Below are 13,791 nucleotides of genomic sequence, written 5' to 3' on the forward strand. Positions count from 1 at the left end.
CTTTCTCTCTGATGAATGGAAGAATGCTCATTACTAAGAAGCTTACATAAGGAAAACAGAAAGAATGGGGAGAAACTCTCCTTGGATTTCAGTATGCTGGTGTGTTTCCTTCTGTATATTTTGACTTTGTAATAAAAAACGGGGCTCGGGCTGGAGAGATGGCTCAGAGGTTAAGAGCACTGCTTGCTCTTCCAAAGGTCCTGAGTTCAATTCCCAGCAACCACATGGTGGCTCACAACCATCCATAATGAGATCTGGCGCCCCCTTCTGGCCTGCAGGGATATGTGCAGACAGAACACTGTATACATAAAATAAATAAATCTTTTTAAAAAAAAAACAAAAAAACAACGGGACTCTCTTTTGCTCCTTGAGGTGAGACTCAGGTCAGTGTCTTCCCATCCTGCACAGAAGCTTCTACCTGTGTCCCTCCCTCCTCTGGCACTCTGGCAGTATCTTTTATATATCATGTTAAATACTGTGACAAATAGCCTGGTGTTTAATATGTATCCCAGCATGTAGTAAATACTGTGTGAGTCCAGGGTGTGGGAGGATTCTGTTAGGAGACAGTGACCAAGCTGAGTGAGGCTGCGTGTACAGGGGTCTTCCTGCAGGGTTCAGGGACAGCATTTTGACCGGCTGCATGTGGGTCTGGTGTAGTTGCAGGACCCTGGCATCCAGCCAGGGCTCTGATGTGCCCTCTACCATCTTCTCAGCCTCGAGCAGGCCCTTGAGGCTCCTGGCTGCTGGTTCTCTTTCTGGAAGGTGGGATCAATACACATGCCTCCCAGAGCTTTCGTCAGGAAACTCACAGAGAGCATGGGAAAGATTTATTCTGATATGAAGTCACTGGTGACTGAGACAGTGGTGCTGCTGAGGTGTGTGTCACCATGGTTAGGAAAGAGCTTGTTTCTCTTTTCTCACTTGAAACCAAGGCCTCAGTGAATAGAATGGCATTTATTCCCATTGTACCACTAGCTGGGGCATCATAATTATTAATTTATTTTTGCACTGCTAAGTATTGAACCTAGGGTCTTGTGGATGATAGGCAGTCACTCTAACACTGAGCTACACCTCCAGCCCCAGTAGGAATTTTCTTAACAATAGTAATTCAGACTACAAAATAAACCAGCCCTTGGTAGAACAGTATTGTTAATGTTTGGAAATGATCCAACACTGTCATCTTTTGACCATAAAGTGTCAAGACTTACCCAACTCAAGGAGGGTTCACCGTGCTATGGTCTCCAGCTGATGTCTTGCTGCAGCCTGGACAAGGGCTGCTCCTGAGTCTGACAGTGTCCTGCTTATCTGTTTCAGGTGGCTGAGATGCATGGGGAGCTGATTGAGTTCAACGAGCGTCTACATCGGGCCCTGGTGGCCAAGGAAGCCCTGGTGTCCCAGATGAGGCAGGAGCTGATTGACCTCCGAGGCCCTGTAAGTGCTTCCCACCAGCAACCAGGTCCTAGCCCTGCCATCTGCCTCTGCCCACCCTCACTATGGGCATCAGGCCTCTGTGACCCGCAGTCTCACTGCTGGGTCAGTTCATTCCTGATGGTGGCAATGGCCTAGGAAAATGAACGAACTGAAAGAGTACCCATCTTGTGCCACCATGTTGCGTGTACCTCCATTAGCCGCTCCGTGTCTATTTTTGTTGGGCAGGAGAATGTCATGTCATTCACAGCAGCCACGTCCCATGTGCTGTGTTCTAAACTGACTTAGAGCTTCCCTCTGTGTGTCTATGCTCTGCCATGCAGACAGATTTCCAGTCAGAGAGCAGGGTCGGCTTTGTGCTCTTAACTCGTTCCCATGTGGTCTGCCGGTATGGAGCTTCTCATTGCTTGCCTTTGCTTGCTTTTGTTTGGCAGTTTGGTTTGAGGAGCATCCTGCATAGGCTGAGTTATAGGGCTTTCCACCCACTCTGTTGATGTTCTTTGGTCAAGTAATTGTTGTGGGGCTGCCCTGTGAATTCAGGGATTCCTGCTTTTCATTCCATAGAAGGCAGTGATTTCATCTCCCCCAGACACCCCTGGTTGAGAACTACTGATGTAGTTGGGTCATTTCCTTGGCTCAGTCATTCTGTATCTGATGAAGCACAACCTGTGATCAGTTGTGTCCTTTAGACATTTTGTTTCCCGCATCATGTCATTGCAAGCTGTGATACTGTGAGAATTTGGATACTGGTCCTTCCATGCATGCGCATCATAACTTTATCTTCACTTAAAAACTTCCTATGCAAAACTCCAAGTTCCAAGGATTGGCAGGTAAATAGTGTGCACTCTCAAGTATCTATTGCCAGGTTCAACTTTCACCAACTGTAGCCAGTTCCATTTCAACTTACATTTCCTGTTTCCTCCTTCTGTGCATTGGAGTCAAATACTAAGTAGTATTTAATCTCTGGACATCACTGTATATGTCTAAGAATTTAAAAAAGATGTAAATTCTATGCCTGTCTTACTCTTTACTTCCACTAAATCCTTTACTGCAGCAAATATCAGTGCTCAGAAGCCCAGCTTTCTCGATTTTAAATAGGCTTTTAAAGTTTAGGGTGCACACAAGGCTCAGACGTTGTCATCCACTGTTTGTCCCTTAGGTTTCTCTCTCATGATTTAAAAATGATGGAAGATAGACCTAATTATTCCAGCCGTTTTAGGCAGACATTTCATGTGTTGTGCAGCCATCCTGGCAATTTGTCTCTGGAGATTGGCCTTCCTCTCCACTTTAAATGAAATATTAACCCTTTCTTCTCTCATCCGCCTTCTCCATCCATCATGCTGCCTTTGGGAGTTTGACTTTTCTCTTCCTTTCTGTCTGTTGAGTCCTCCCTCTTCTCTCTTTCCCCTGCGGTTAGTTTATGGACAACAGTAGGTTTCCATCACCCTTGAGTTTCCTTGATGGCATCTCTAGGTAGAGCTGTTTGACATGCTCCTCCTGTTTTCATTTTCCTTGAGCTGGCATTTGGGTCTAGATGCTTGGGATCAGTTTCATTTCACTGATGGTGTAGCTCTGGTTGGAGTGTTTCCTGTCAGCAGTCCCACAAACTCCGTGATGGCAGTGACCATCGTTGTTATCCTCTAGGTCTGTTACCATGTGTCTCCATCAGGTCAGTGGCTCCCCCTCTCCATGCCTTTGTAGCCTTGTGACCAAGGAAGGGCAGCGGGTGGTGAGTCCAATTGTCCAGATGCTGACCTCTGTCTCCTGTGAATAGGGCAGGTCTTCATTATGCTCTTGTTTCTGTGTCTAGCTCTGAGTGTTCCAGACTTGCAGGGCTGGCTGGAGAGGGGACATGGGCAGACAGGAAGTGAGCAATGGCCCATTTTAGCATAGGCTTAGTTTGAACCTGGGTAGTGTCTTTTATGCTGAGAGAATAGTAGATGTCCACTGTTGTTGTGGATGCTTTTACAGAGAGCAGTTTTGGTGCTGCATTCTCATTGTGATGGATGAAGACAGTTAGCCTCCTGTACAGGTAGTGAGCTGCTGGTCTGAGTGGTTGTCACTGTCCATGTGTGTTGTGCTGCCTTTAAGCATGAGTGTCTTGTTTCATCCTCTCCATACCTACTTGTTACCAGTTGTGACCCTCATACAACAGAAGAAGAAGTGGGTTAGAAGTGAAGTGGCTTACCCACTGTCCCTCAGTGAGAAGTGGCAGAGCTAAGTCTGGTTTTAGAGAATGGGTTTTATTTATCAGTTAAAAATGCCAACCTTTTTTGGACTCTTATTTTACGACATGGGTTACTACTTTGTTAAAATACCTGAATGGGCTAGGGAGATTGCTCAGTGGTCAGAGCACTTGTTCTTATAGAGGACCCAGATTTTGTTCCCAACACCCACATGGTAGTTTACAAGCATCTGTGACTCCAGTTCCAGAGAATCTGATGCCTTTTGACCTTTGAGGGCACCAGACATGCACAGAGTGCACTTTACATGCATTTAGGCAAAACACTCATATAAACTAAAATAAATAAATATTAAAATTTTGATGAAGCAACCAAAAGGAGGAAAGATTTATGTGGCTCACAGGTTAAGGGGACGTGGTCCATTGTGGTGGCACAGGAGGTTTGTGGCTGTGGTGGTGAGTTTGGGATGACTGGTTACATGGCATGGATAATAGGAAGGAGAGAGCCTGGGCTATAAACATGAAGCTTCCACCCCCACCTGGTGACCTCCTTCCTTCTGCTAGACTCCATCTAGTTCCACAGTCTCTCCAAATAGCCAGGGACCAAATGCTTCCACACATGAGCCTGTGAAGCTATTTCACGGTCAAACCATAACATTTACAATCTCAAGCTGTTAAAGGGTTAGGAGCTGGCTCAGTCGGTAAAGTACTTGGCATGCAAGCAAGGGGACCTGGGTTCAGATCTCTCCAACCACATAAAAAGCTGACACAGCAGCCTATGTCCGGAATCTGGTTCTGGGAATACAGAGACAGGTGGATCCCTGGAGCTCACTGCCCAGTCAATAAGTTCCAGGTTTAAATAAAAACAAACTGAGGAAAATCCCTGACATTGACTTCTGATCTCCACTCTCATACATGCGTGAACGTGTACACATACACACACACACACAAAGTTGGTAGTTTAAGAGGAATTCAGATAGGTATTAAGAAGAAGTTGAGAAAAGAAGATCTGTAGACCTACCCTTGCCCTGGCACCCTCATTTTCTGACCCATGAGCAGGAAGATTTGCTAGTTGGGTTTACTTTTCCAAGCTCCCTGCACATACTTGCACATTTCAGCCACTCGTGGTCTGCTGCATTGGTCTATGTATTGCTTCTCCCCATGCGACAAAACATCTTAGAGATGTTTCTGTCTGGCTTTACACACTGATCTATTTAAGAACAGACTTATGCTCGCTAGGGTGGGTGGTCCTATAGTCTAGCTGCCCAGAGCCCTGCTGAAGGATTTTGAAGTTTCTCTTTTTTGCTTTTGCAATGCTAGTAGAAGAGTATTCTTGTGAAATCCTCGTTCAGATGAAAAGGCCGTTGGGCAGCTGGTTGCTCAGGCAGGCCCAGAGCTCTTGCCATGCGGGGTTGTGGGGTGCTGGGAAAGCCTTCCTCTACCTGCTGCAGGACGGTTCTGGAAAATCTAGGGGCTAGCACCCTGCAAGAGGCCAGGATGCAGCAGGCTCCTGTATCTTGTTGAGTGTGCCCTAGAAAGTCACCCTCTTCTACAGATGTGTCATCTCCATGCCAAGGGTTTGGGATCCACTCACTTCTGTCGTGCTCTCCAAAGGCCCTCCTCCTCACACCTGAGCCCTTGCTTCTGCTGTCACCTCTGACCTGAAGGCCCCCTGGGCCTGGGACTCCACCCTGTCTATCTGTTATTTCTTCAGGGAACTTTCCTGATGCCTAGTCACAGGCAGATTTCCCTTCAGTGTGTTTCTGTGTCTCTCCCTTCCCATCCTAACAAGAGTCCCGTGAATTCATTGTTGATTGATCTCCCAAAGCAGGTACCTGGTGACTGTGGATCAGCTCATTAAATGAATGCATGAAATGTCACTGTTGGTAAGTGGCAATGTCCACCTGGGTCCCTGTGACAGACCAGCCCACTTCTTTGTCCCTGCTGCGCTTCTCGCTCAGACCTGAATGCTGTCCTAGGCAGCTGTAATTGTCATTACCTAGAAGGGTAGCAATGGCCAGAAGACAGCAGTGAGCAAAATGGTAATTAGGAGGCTGAAGTCTGCTGGGAGGAAGTGGCTGTTAAAACTGTGGCAGAGGAAGTGGTGGGGTTGACTCTTGACCTGCCACTGTTGCCTTAGGACTGCCCTTGCCACCTCCCCAGGGCACATGGCAGTCATAGAAGGAAGGAGGTGATTTTGTCTCCGTGTGAATTCAGCCTCTCAGTCTCTCTTGTCACCCTGTTGCCCTGATGGGATCCCTCCAGGCCTTCAGACTTGTCATGCTTCAGGACTCTGCTACACTTGGAACCCATTTCCTTTCCTGCTAACTGGAAACATGGCACAGGCCCTTTTCCTAGACACCACACTCCCCACATGATCGGTGCTCAGTGCATGTCTCAGTCAGTTGTCCTCACTGCACCTTTGTAAAGAACATGGCCACATAGACCAGGTGACAGTTAAGAAAAAGACAAGATCTAGGGCACAGATCCCTTCCATGGGTGTCATTGACAATATTATACATTTTGTTTTTTTTGTTTTTTTTTTTTTGGTTTTTTCGAGACAGGGTTTCTCTGTGTAGCTTTGCGCCTTTTCCTGGGACTCACTTGGTAGCCCAGGCTGGCCTCGAACTCACAGAGATCCGCCTGCCTCTGCCTCCCGAGTGCTGGGATTAAAGGCGTGCGCCACCACCGCCCGGCGACAATATTATACATTTTAAAGCTAAGTCACTCATTTGAAGGGGAAAGAATTTGACACTTGTGGGTGATTTGTTTCCTTCCTTTCTGTCTTAGGGTTACTATTGCTGTAATGAGACACCATGACCAAAGCAACTTGGGGAGGAAAGGGTTTATGTGGTTCACATGTCTCAAGTCATAGTCCACTAAAGAAAGCCAAGGGAAGAACCTGGTGGCGGAGCTGATGCACAGGCCATAGAGGGGTGCTGCTTACTGACTTGCTCCTCATGGCTTGCTTAGCCTGCTTTCTTACAGAATCTAGGACCACCAATCCAGGAGTGGCCCCACCCACAGTGAGCTGGTCCATCCACTGTCAATCACTAATTAAGAAAATGCCCTATAGGCTTGCCTACAGCTGATCTTATAGAGGAATTTTCTCAGTTTGAGGTTCCCGCTCCTCAGATGACTATAGCATGTATCAAGTTGACATAAAACCAGCCAGCACACTTCCCCCCCTTTTTTGAAAGGGGATATAGTTAAGACTCTCTTCTCATTATTTTCCCTGCACTATAAGATATGAATGTATACTGGAGATTTCCCTTTTACTTTTGGCATGATTTGATTAGATCTTGGGAGAACAGCCCTTAGTTTGAATAATAGAGACAAAAAAATAAAACTTTCTAAGATGGCAAGATGTGAGAGGACTCCTTAAATGCTGGTTTGTGTCTATATAAACTGACGACATGACCCTTCTGTGGTGTGTTTTTATTGCAGATATGAGAGAGAGGACAGCCAGAAGCATCTAGAAAGTGTAGTAGACCGAACGTGGACAGCAGGCTGCAGGGGGTGAGGGATGAGGGCCGTCTTTCAGATGATTCCAGCTTGTGCCAAGTTGACAGTTAACACTAAGCAACACACTCCTTTCCGCCTGTGACCGTCTTATTTACAGCCAGAACACCCGTGATTTGCTGTGAGGGAGGCAACCATCCCGTGGAGGGAGGGAACCTAGGCTATAGGTTGCTTCTGTTGACTGTTTTATGTTATGCTGACAGTTTCTTATTCAAGTCTGGTTTCAGGAAAGTCGGAGCTTAAAGGTATCCCATTTTTGAAAGAGCAAGTCTCTGGAGTTTTGTGGGATCTAAGATCTTACCTGTTCACCCCAGGCTGTTCAGAGTTCCTCATCCCTAGGTCCATTCCTTAGACTTTAGATCTTTTCTTCAGAGGTCAGCTTCAGCTCCAACGCGCCTGTGCCTGTTAACCACACTCATTTGTGAGCAGTAAAAAGGTGATCGTAGCAGACAGCAGAAGGGAAGGGCATACATGTCTCTATAGCACTTCTCCTCCCTGACCAGGGCACCAGGCTTCGTGTTCCACCCCAGCCCTTCAGTTCACACGCTTCAGTTCATGCTCCTGAGGCACAGCAGCCTCTGATGAGCCATGTCCTCTGTGATGAGACGCTCAAGGTCCCCCGTCTGCTGAGTCCTCTCCTGGCCTTCCTTCCTCTGGTATTGTGCCCTCCAAGGTCTTTGCTGTGAATGTTGCTGTTGCTTATTTAGTTTTGACTTTAAAAGTTTTCTTAACTTTTGTCATGTTTTTGATCATACTGATCGCTTTGTCTTGGAGTTGGAAAGGGCCCTTTGGGAGCATCACCCTGGAGAGGGCAGACTTTCCTAAAAGCACCTGAGGGATTCCTGCCTGTGAGGATGACTGTTGGAACAATTATAGGCACTGGACAAAAGGGGCGCAGTAGTTGCCTTTGATCCAGGACCTCCCGAAGGTGCTCCCCACAGGCCTGGCCACACACAGCCTTCCCAGAAGTTTCTTCTCCAGGGACAGAGTTTCTAGGAAGGGACTCACAACTGTTTTCTGAGAAAGGCAGGGGAAAAGCTCTGACAGTTTGTCATGGTGCCAGTTCCTGATACATTCCCTACTGGGCTCATCAGAGGCCGCTGAGCCTCGCCTGGCCATGTAAGGCCGGAGGAAAGGAGACCACAAGGTGTGACCCCAGATCACTAGGGTAAGGTTGGGCATTCGTTCACTGTCCCTCCTGGCCTCCTGGTGTCTTTGTCTAAACACTGATTGCCTAGGCCCTTGGGGCCCTTTGACCCAGCAGTGGCAAGTTCACTGAGTTCATTTTTGCTCCTCCCCCTCCTCCCTCCCTTCTGCTCCTCTCCTTCCTCTTCCCCCTCCTCTCTCCCTTCTCCTCCTCCTCCTCCCTCCCTTCTGTTCCTCCCCCTCCTCCCTCCCTCCTCTTTGTTGCTTCTAGGTCCTTGTGTGCTTCTCTCTCCTCCTTTCTCTCTCCACACCTCTCTGCTCCCCTCCCCCAGGTCTGCCCCTCCTCTCCTTTGTTGCCATCTCTCTCTCTCTCTCTCTCTCTCTGTCTCTGTCTCTGTCTCTGTCTCTGTCGTCTTTCACTTCCTATGTGTGTTGCCCTCCATGTTCACCTCTCCTTGGCTCTGTCTCCCCTGTGCCCCGTCCCTGTTCCATTATCTTCCTCCTCATTGTCTCTTGCTCAATGAACCTTCACAAGGCTCTGTGGTTCAGTAGTAATTGCTCCTTGACAGCAAACCCATACATCCTTCATGTTCCCATCTATGACTTCTGTGGTGTGTGTGTGTGTGGGGGGGGGGATCCCAGTGAAGAAATTGTGTGTGTGTGTGTGTGTTCAGTCCCAATGAAGAGGGTGTGTGTGGGGTCCCAGGGGAGAGGGTGTGTCAGGGAGGTCCAGTGGAGAGGGTGTGTGGGGGAGGTCCAGGGGAGAGGGGGTATGTGGGGTCCCAGGGGAGAGGGGGTGTGTGGGAGGTCCAGGGGAGAGGGTGTGTGGGGGAGGTCCAGTGGAAAGGGTGTGTGTGGGAGGTTCAGGGGAGAGGGTGTGTGGGGGAGGTCCAGGGGAGAGGGTGTGTGTGTGTGTGTGTGTGTGTGTGTGTGTGTGTGTGTGTGGTCCCAATGAAGAGGGTGTGTGGGAGGTCCCAGTAAAGAGGGTGTGTGGGGGAAGTCCAGAGGAGAGGGGGTGTGTGTGGGGGGGTCCCAGTGAAGAGGGTGTGTATGTGTGTGTGGGGGAACCCAGTGAAGAGGGTGTGTGTGGGGGGAACCCAGTGAAGAGGGTGTGTGTGTGTGGGGGGAACCCAGTGAAGAGGGTATGTGTGTGGGGAACCCAGTGAAGAGGGTGTGTGTGTGGGGGGGAACCCAGTGAAGAGGGTGTGTGTGTGAGGGGTCTCAGTGAAGAGGGTGTGTGTGTGTGGGGAACCCAGTGAAGAGGGTGTGTGTGGGGGGGGGGGGGTCCCAGTGAAGAGGGTGTGTGTGTGTGTGTGTGTGTGGGGGAACCCAGTGAAGAGGGTGTGTGGGGGGAACCCAGTGAAGAAGGTGTGTGTGTGTGAGGGAACACAGTAAAGAGGGTGTGGGGGGGGGGGGAACCCAGTGAAGAGGGTATGTATGTGGGGGGGGTCCCAGTGAAGAGGGTATGTGTGTGGGGGGGAAACCCAGTGAAGAGGGTGTGTGTGTGGGGGGGGGAACCCAGTGAAGAGGGTGTGTGTGGGGGGGGATCCCAGTGAAGAGGGTGTGTGTGTGGGGGGGAACCCAGTGAAGAGGGTGTGTGTGTGGGGGGGAACCCAGTGAAGAGGGTGTGTGTGTGTGGGGGGGGGGAACCCAGTGAAGAGGGTGTGTGTGTGAGGGGGGTCCCAGTGAAGAGGGGTGTGTGTGGGGGGGGAACCCAGTGAAGAGGGTATGTGTGTGGGGGGATCCCAGTGAAGAGGGTGTGTGTGTGGGGGGAACCCAGTGAAGAGGGTGTGGTTCCATCAGCTTCTGTTAACCCCTCTGTAGACTCACCCCTGCCCATCCCTGTGAGCTAGCCTGGGCCCTGACCTGTATGGTTGATGGCCTTTGTGTGGCAATGTTTGTTACTCTGAGTTATCACTTCATGTCTGCATTTCCTTTTCTCCCTGTGGACTGAGAGCTTTTGTGTGACAAGGACTATGTCTTCATGAGCCTCTTCTCAGAGCCTGGAGCATGTATCATGTGGCTATGGTCACACACCTATGTAGCTATGGTAACACCACTAACCAGGGCCTCCTTCTATTATCTAGAGAAGTGGCCTCCTGTCCTGCCAGATAATAGACTTTAATAATCCCTACTGTGAGCAGCCTGAGGTTTGCACAGATACCTTCCCTCTGATGTTGAGATGTTCCAGCTGATGTGAGAGAAAGTTGATTAATTTAAAGTTCAGAGATGAGAGAGATGGGTGAATCATCCCACAGTTTGTAATCAGGGTCACATTAAAGTGGGCCTGTCTCTCTGCCTCTTTTAAATCTTCAGAGGGACTGACCTCATGTTGGAGCTGATGCTGTTTGGAGACAGAAGATTAATAAGAAATTTACTTTTCAGTGTGGTGGCAGTTGGCAAATCTCTAATGGCCAAATTGTCTGCGATCCCCTTGCATCTCTGAACAGCACATCCAGGTTATAAGAGGCTTTTGAATTCTGCACTTGGGCATGTGTGTTTTAACTGTCCGCTGTCATGCATGTTATTCTGAAAAGTGCTGTTGAGAGGCTTTTAAAAGTGATCCCTCATAGAAGTTTAACGCAAATACTAGTTTTTGTCACAAAATCATCTGTGGAAATGCTTGCAGGACTATCTCTAAATTTCTCCATGCAAGGAATAAAAGCTCCTTCTTGGGTACAGCTTTGTTTTTCTGATGGACAGCTGAGTAGGTGGTGCCGTGACTTTGCCATGCTCCTGGCTCCTACCTTCAAATCCCATGATGAACTCTAGTTTCTGGTGTTTGCTCATCAGCCTCAGGAGATGGTTGCTGCTGGGAGCTGTGGCAGGTGCATGGACCCTGGCCACTAAAGGATTACAGGTATAGAGCCTTGGAAATGTGATCAGTGTCATGTTTCTGCTGGCACATGGTCACTTCAGTGCTAGCTTGCCCAGGCACAACCAGAAAACCCTGGCGAGGAACAGCATCACAGAGCTGTGTCAAGCCTGCGCGCTGTGATGACCTCAGCAGAGTGAAGGAAGGAATTTTTTGTTGTGGTTTATGCTCCTGTCAGTCATTCACACTTCAAGTATAGAGTGTGAGGCACACAGACCTGGGAGATATAATCTGCCCCTAGGTGGGGTGGTGGTGGTGGTGGTGGTGGTCAAGGAGGTCCAGAATATGGATGTGTCAGAATATGTCTGATGTGCTTCTCTCTGCTTTGACTTGTACTGTTGTTTGGCGTGGACACAGGCCAGACCAGAACAGCCTGAGAGCATTCCTGCCACTGATTCTGAGGAAGCACGGGCCAGGATTATTATCAGGCTCATGTTTCCTCAGGATCCTGTTCCCCCTGACCTCTGCTCCAGCAAAAGTTCATATGTGCTTGAATCAGGTTGCTGCTTAATACCCACCTAGCAGCAAGAGGGACAGAGAACTGCAGCCAAAATGCTTTTGGAATTCACTGGTCCCAAGTTCTTCATTTGTTTACCCTCAAGGCCTGCCTGAAAGGCACCTGCTCCCTGTCCCTGGGTTCCCTATGACCTAGGTGCATCGATGTGGTCACCCAGGAACGTGAGCTCCTGTTACAGTAATGCCTCTGTCAGTGGTTCTTAAGTAATGGAATTTTCCCAGGGACCTTTCCTGAGAAGATTCCTCCCAGAGTCCTGGGGAAGACACCACATCCGGCGGGTATTACCTGAGGGAAAAGAATCTGTGTACACCATGCTCTTTTGTCTGTTACTTTATTTCTCTAAAACAAAATTCTGCCTATACAACTTTAGTTCCATCCTGACTCTCAGTTCCTCTCTGTACCTTCTTTTCCTGTTCCCTCACAGCCCTAGTAATGACTAAGCTTTTATACGCTTGATCTCCCCTGTCCCTTTGTCCTCCATCTTTCCTTCCTCTCCTCCTCTCTTGATCTGATTCACTTGCAATCTACAAGAAACTTTTCCTTGCTCCTCACTCCTCAGCCTGCGCCATTCCGCCTTACCATCTACAGAATCTCTTCTTGTTCTGTCCTCCTCCGGCCACGCAGCTCTGCTCTGCCCAGGAATTCTGCCTGACCCTTCACTCCACCTGGATATGCAAAAACATCCTTTTTCTGAGTCAATTGCTCTGGAATGCCATTTCCCTATCTGGGGAAGGGAGGTCTGAGCTTCATTTGCATAAGAAGCAAAAGCTATGCATCTACAGCCCACCTGTCTCCTAGGCCCAGAAAGAGTGTTAGTTACCTAGTGGATCAGCAGTAGGTCTGAAAAGCTTAGCGGTTTTCCCAAATGGCCCAATAGTATATGGGCCCACAAGAATTTCGTAGCAGAAGACTGCTGAAATATTAAAAACTGAATAACACCAAATATTCCTTGATAAGTGGCTTCCTCTAGAAAAATGCCTTGAAATTTCTAGGTATAGTTTTAATATACAGCTGAATCTCTATAATATATTCTTGTGGTCTGCAAGACTTAAGTACTCTCTGACCTCACTGTCTTCCATGGAAACTGCACTGGGATTCCAACCCCACATCTGCCACTGGCAGCTATTGCTATGATCACACCTGACTAGTGTGTGCTGCTGGCATGTAGGTTTCTCAGTGTGGTGTTAGTGTAGAGAAGAGGTCCCAAGACTGAGGAGACTCCATGGCACTCCTGTGGGGCTGACCTGGGTTTTACCTCTTCTCTAGTGGATCAGCCCGTGCTTTGCCCTTGACCATTGTCATTCTGAAATGTGGCATCTCCTAAGCTTGCCTGTCTGTTTCAACCATTTTTCTGGCCAAGACATGTTCATCTCCCTGATTTTTCCCTGCATGGTTGTACTTGTGCAATCCCTGTAAGTATACCATATGTACTTTCCCCTTAATTGAATGCATTTCTTTCTCTGTGTTAGTCAAATGCCTTGTGGTTAATCACACCTTCCCCACCAGGACCTTGTACAGTTGTTTTGTTTTGTTTTGTTTGAGACAGGGTTTCTCTGTGTAGCTTTGGTGCCTGTCCTGGATCTCACTCTGTAGACCAGGCTGGCCTTGAACTCACAAAGATCCTCCTGACTCTGCCTCCTGAGTGCTGAGATTAAAGGGGTACACCACCACTGCCTGGCCCTTGTACAGTTTTTAAAAACAATTCTTCCTTTAAAAAAACAAACAAACAAACAAAAAAAACTAAACAAAAAATAACTTTCTTGAAAAGCTAAAATCCCAGCTTGCTTTGTTAGTTAAGCTTGCTAGACTGAGAAGTGAGCAGTTTGATCATCATGCTGTGACTCTTTTGGGTCATTCTGAGAGGCTTCCTCACCTCCCCAGTGTGAGCATACATAATCTTCTGGTCAAATCTTAGCCCTGACTCTACTTTGTATTGCGTGGAGTATGATCCTCTGGCCTCCACCCTGCACAAACCAGGGTATGCCTATTCTGCTTCTGCCTCTTCTCTAGGAGGCAAGAAGGCTGCGGGAGCACCTAGGAGTGGATGCATCTTGCTGAAAGGATCCCTGATTTAGGTCAGAAAGTCAAATCCCTGGTTCCCGGACATGTTTTTCAGGAAGA

At 48.4% G+C, this 13,791-nt stretch overlaps 1 protein-coding gene across 6 annotated transcripts in view; it reads left to right on the forward strand.

Annotated features, from left to right (window-relative positions):
• The window catches only part of Snx29 (sorting nexin 29), a 473,090-nt gene that overhangs the window by 335,930 nt on the left and 123,369 nt on the right, over window positions 1-13,791 (forward strand). For all 6 annotated transcript variants that reach the window (XM_052759505.1, XM_052759508.1, XM_052759511.1 and 3 more), the window contains one exon: window positions 1,315-1,431. In XM_052759505.1, coding sequence (XP_052615465.1) covers window positions 1,315-1,431 — 117 coding nt within the window. The remainder of the gene's footprint in view (window positions 1-1,314; window positions 1,432-13,791) is intronic.

Source organism: Peromyscus californicus, unplaced genomic scaffold (assembly GCF_007827085.1).
Source record: "Peromyscus californicus insignis strain IS unplaced genomic scaffold, ASM782708v3 Scaffold_3__1_contigs__length_106647218, whole genome shotgun sequence".
NCBI classification, from domain to species: domain Eukaryota; kingdom Metazoa; phylum Chordata; class Mammalia; order Rodentia; family Cricetidae; genus Peromyscus; species Peromyscus californicus.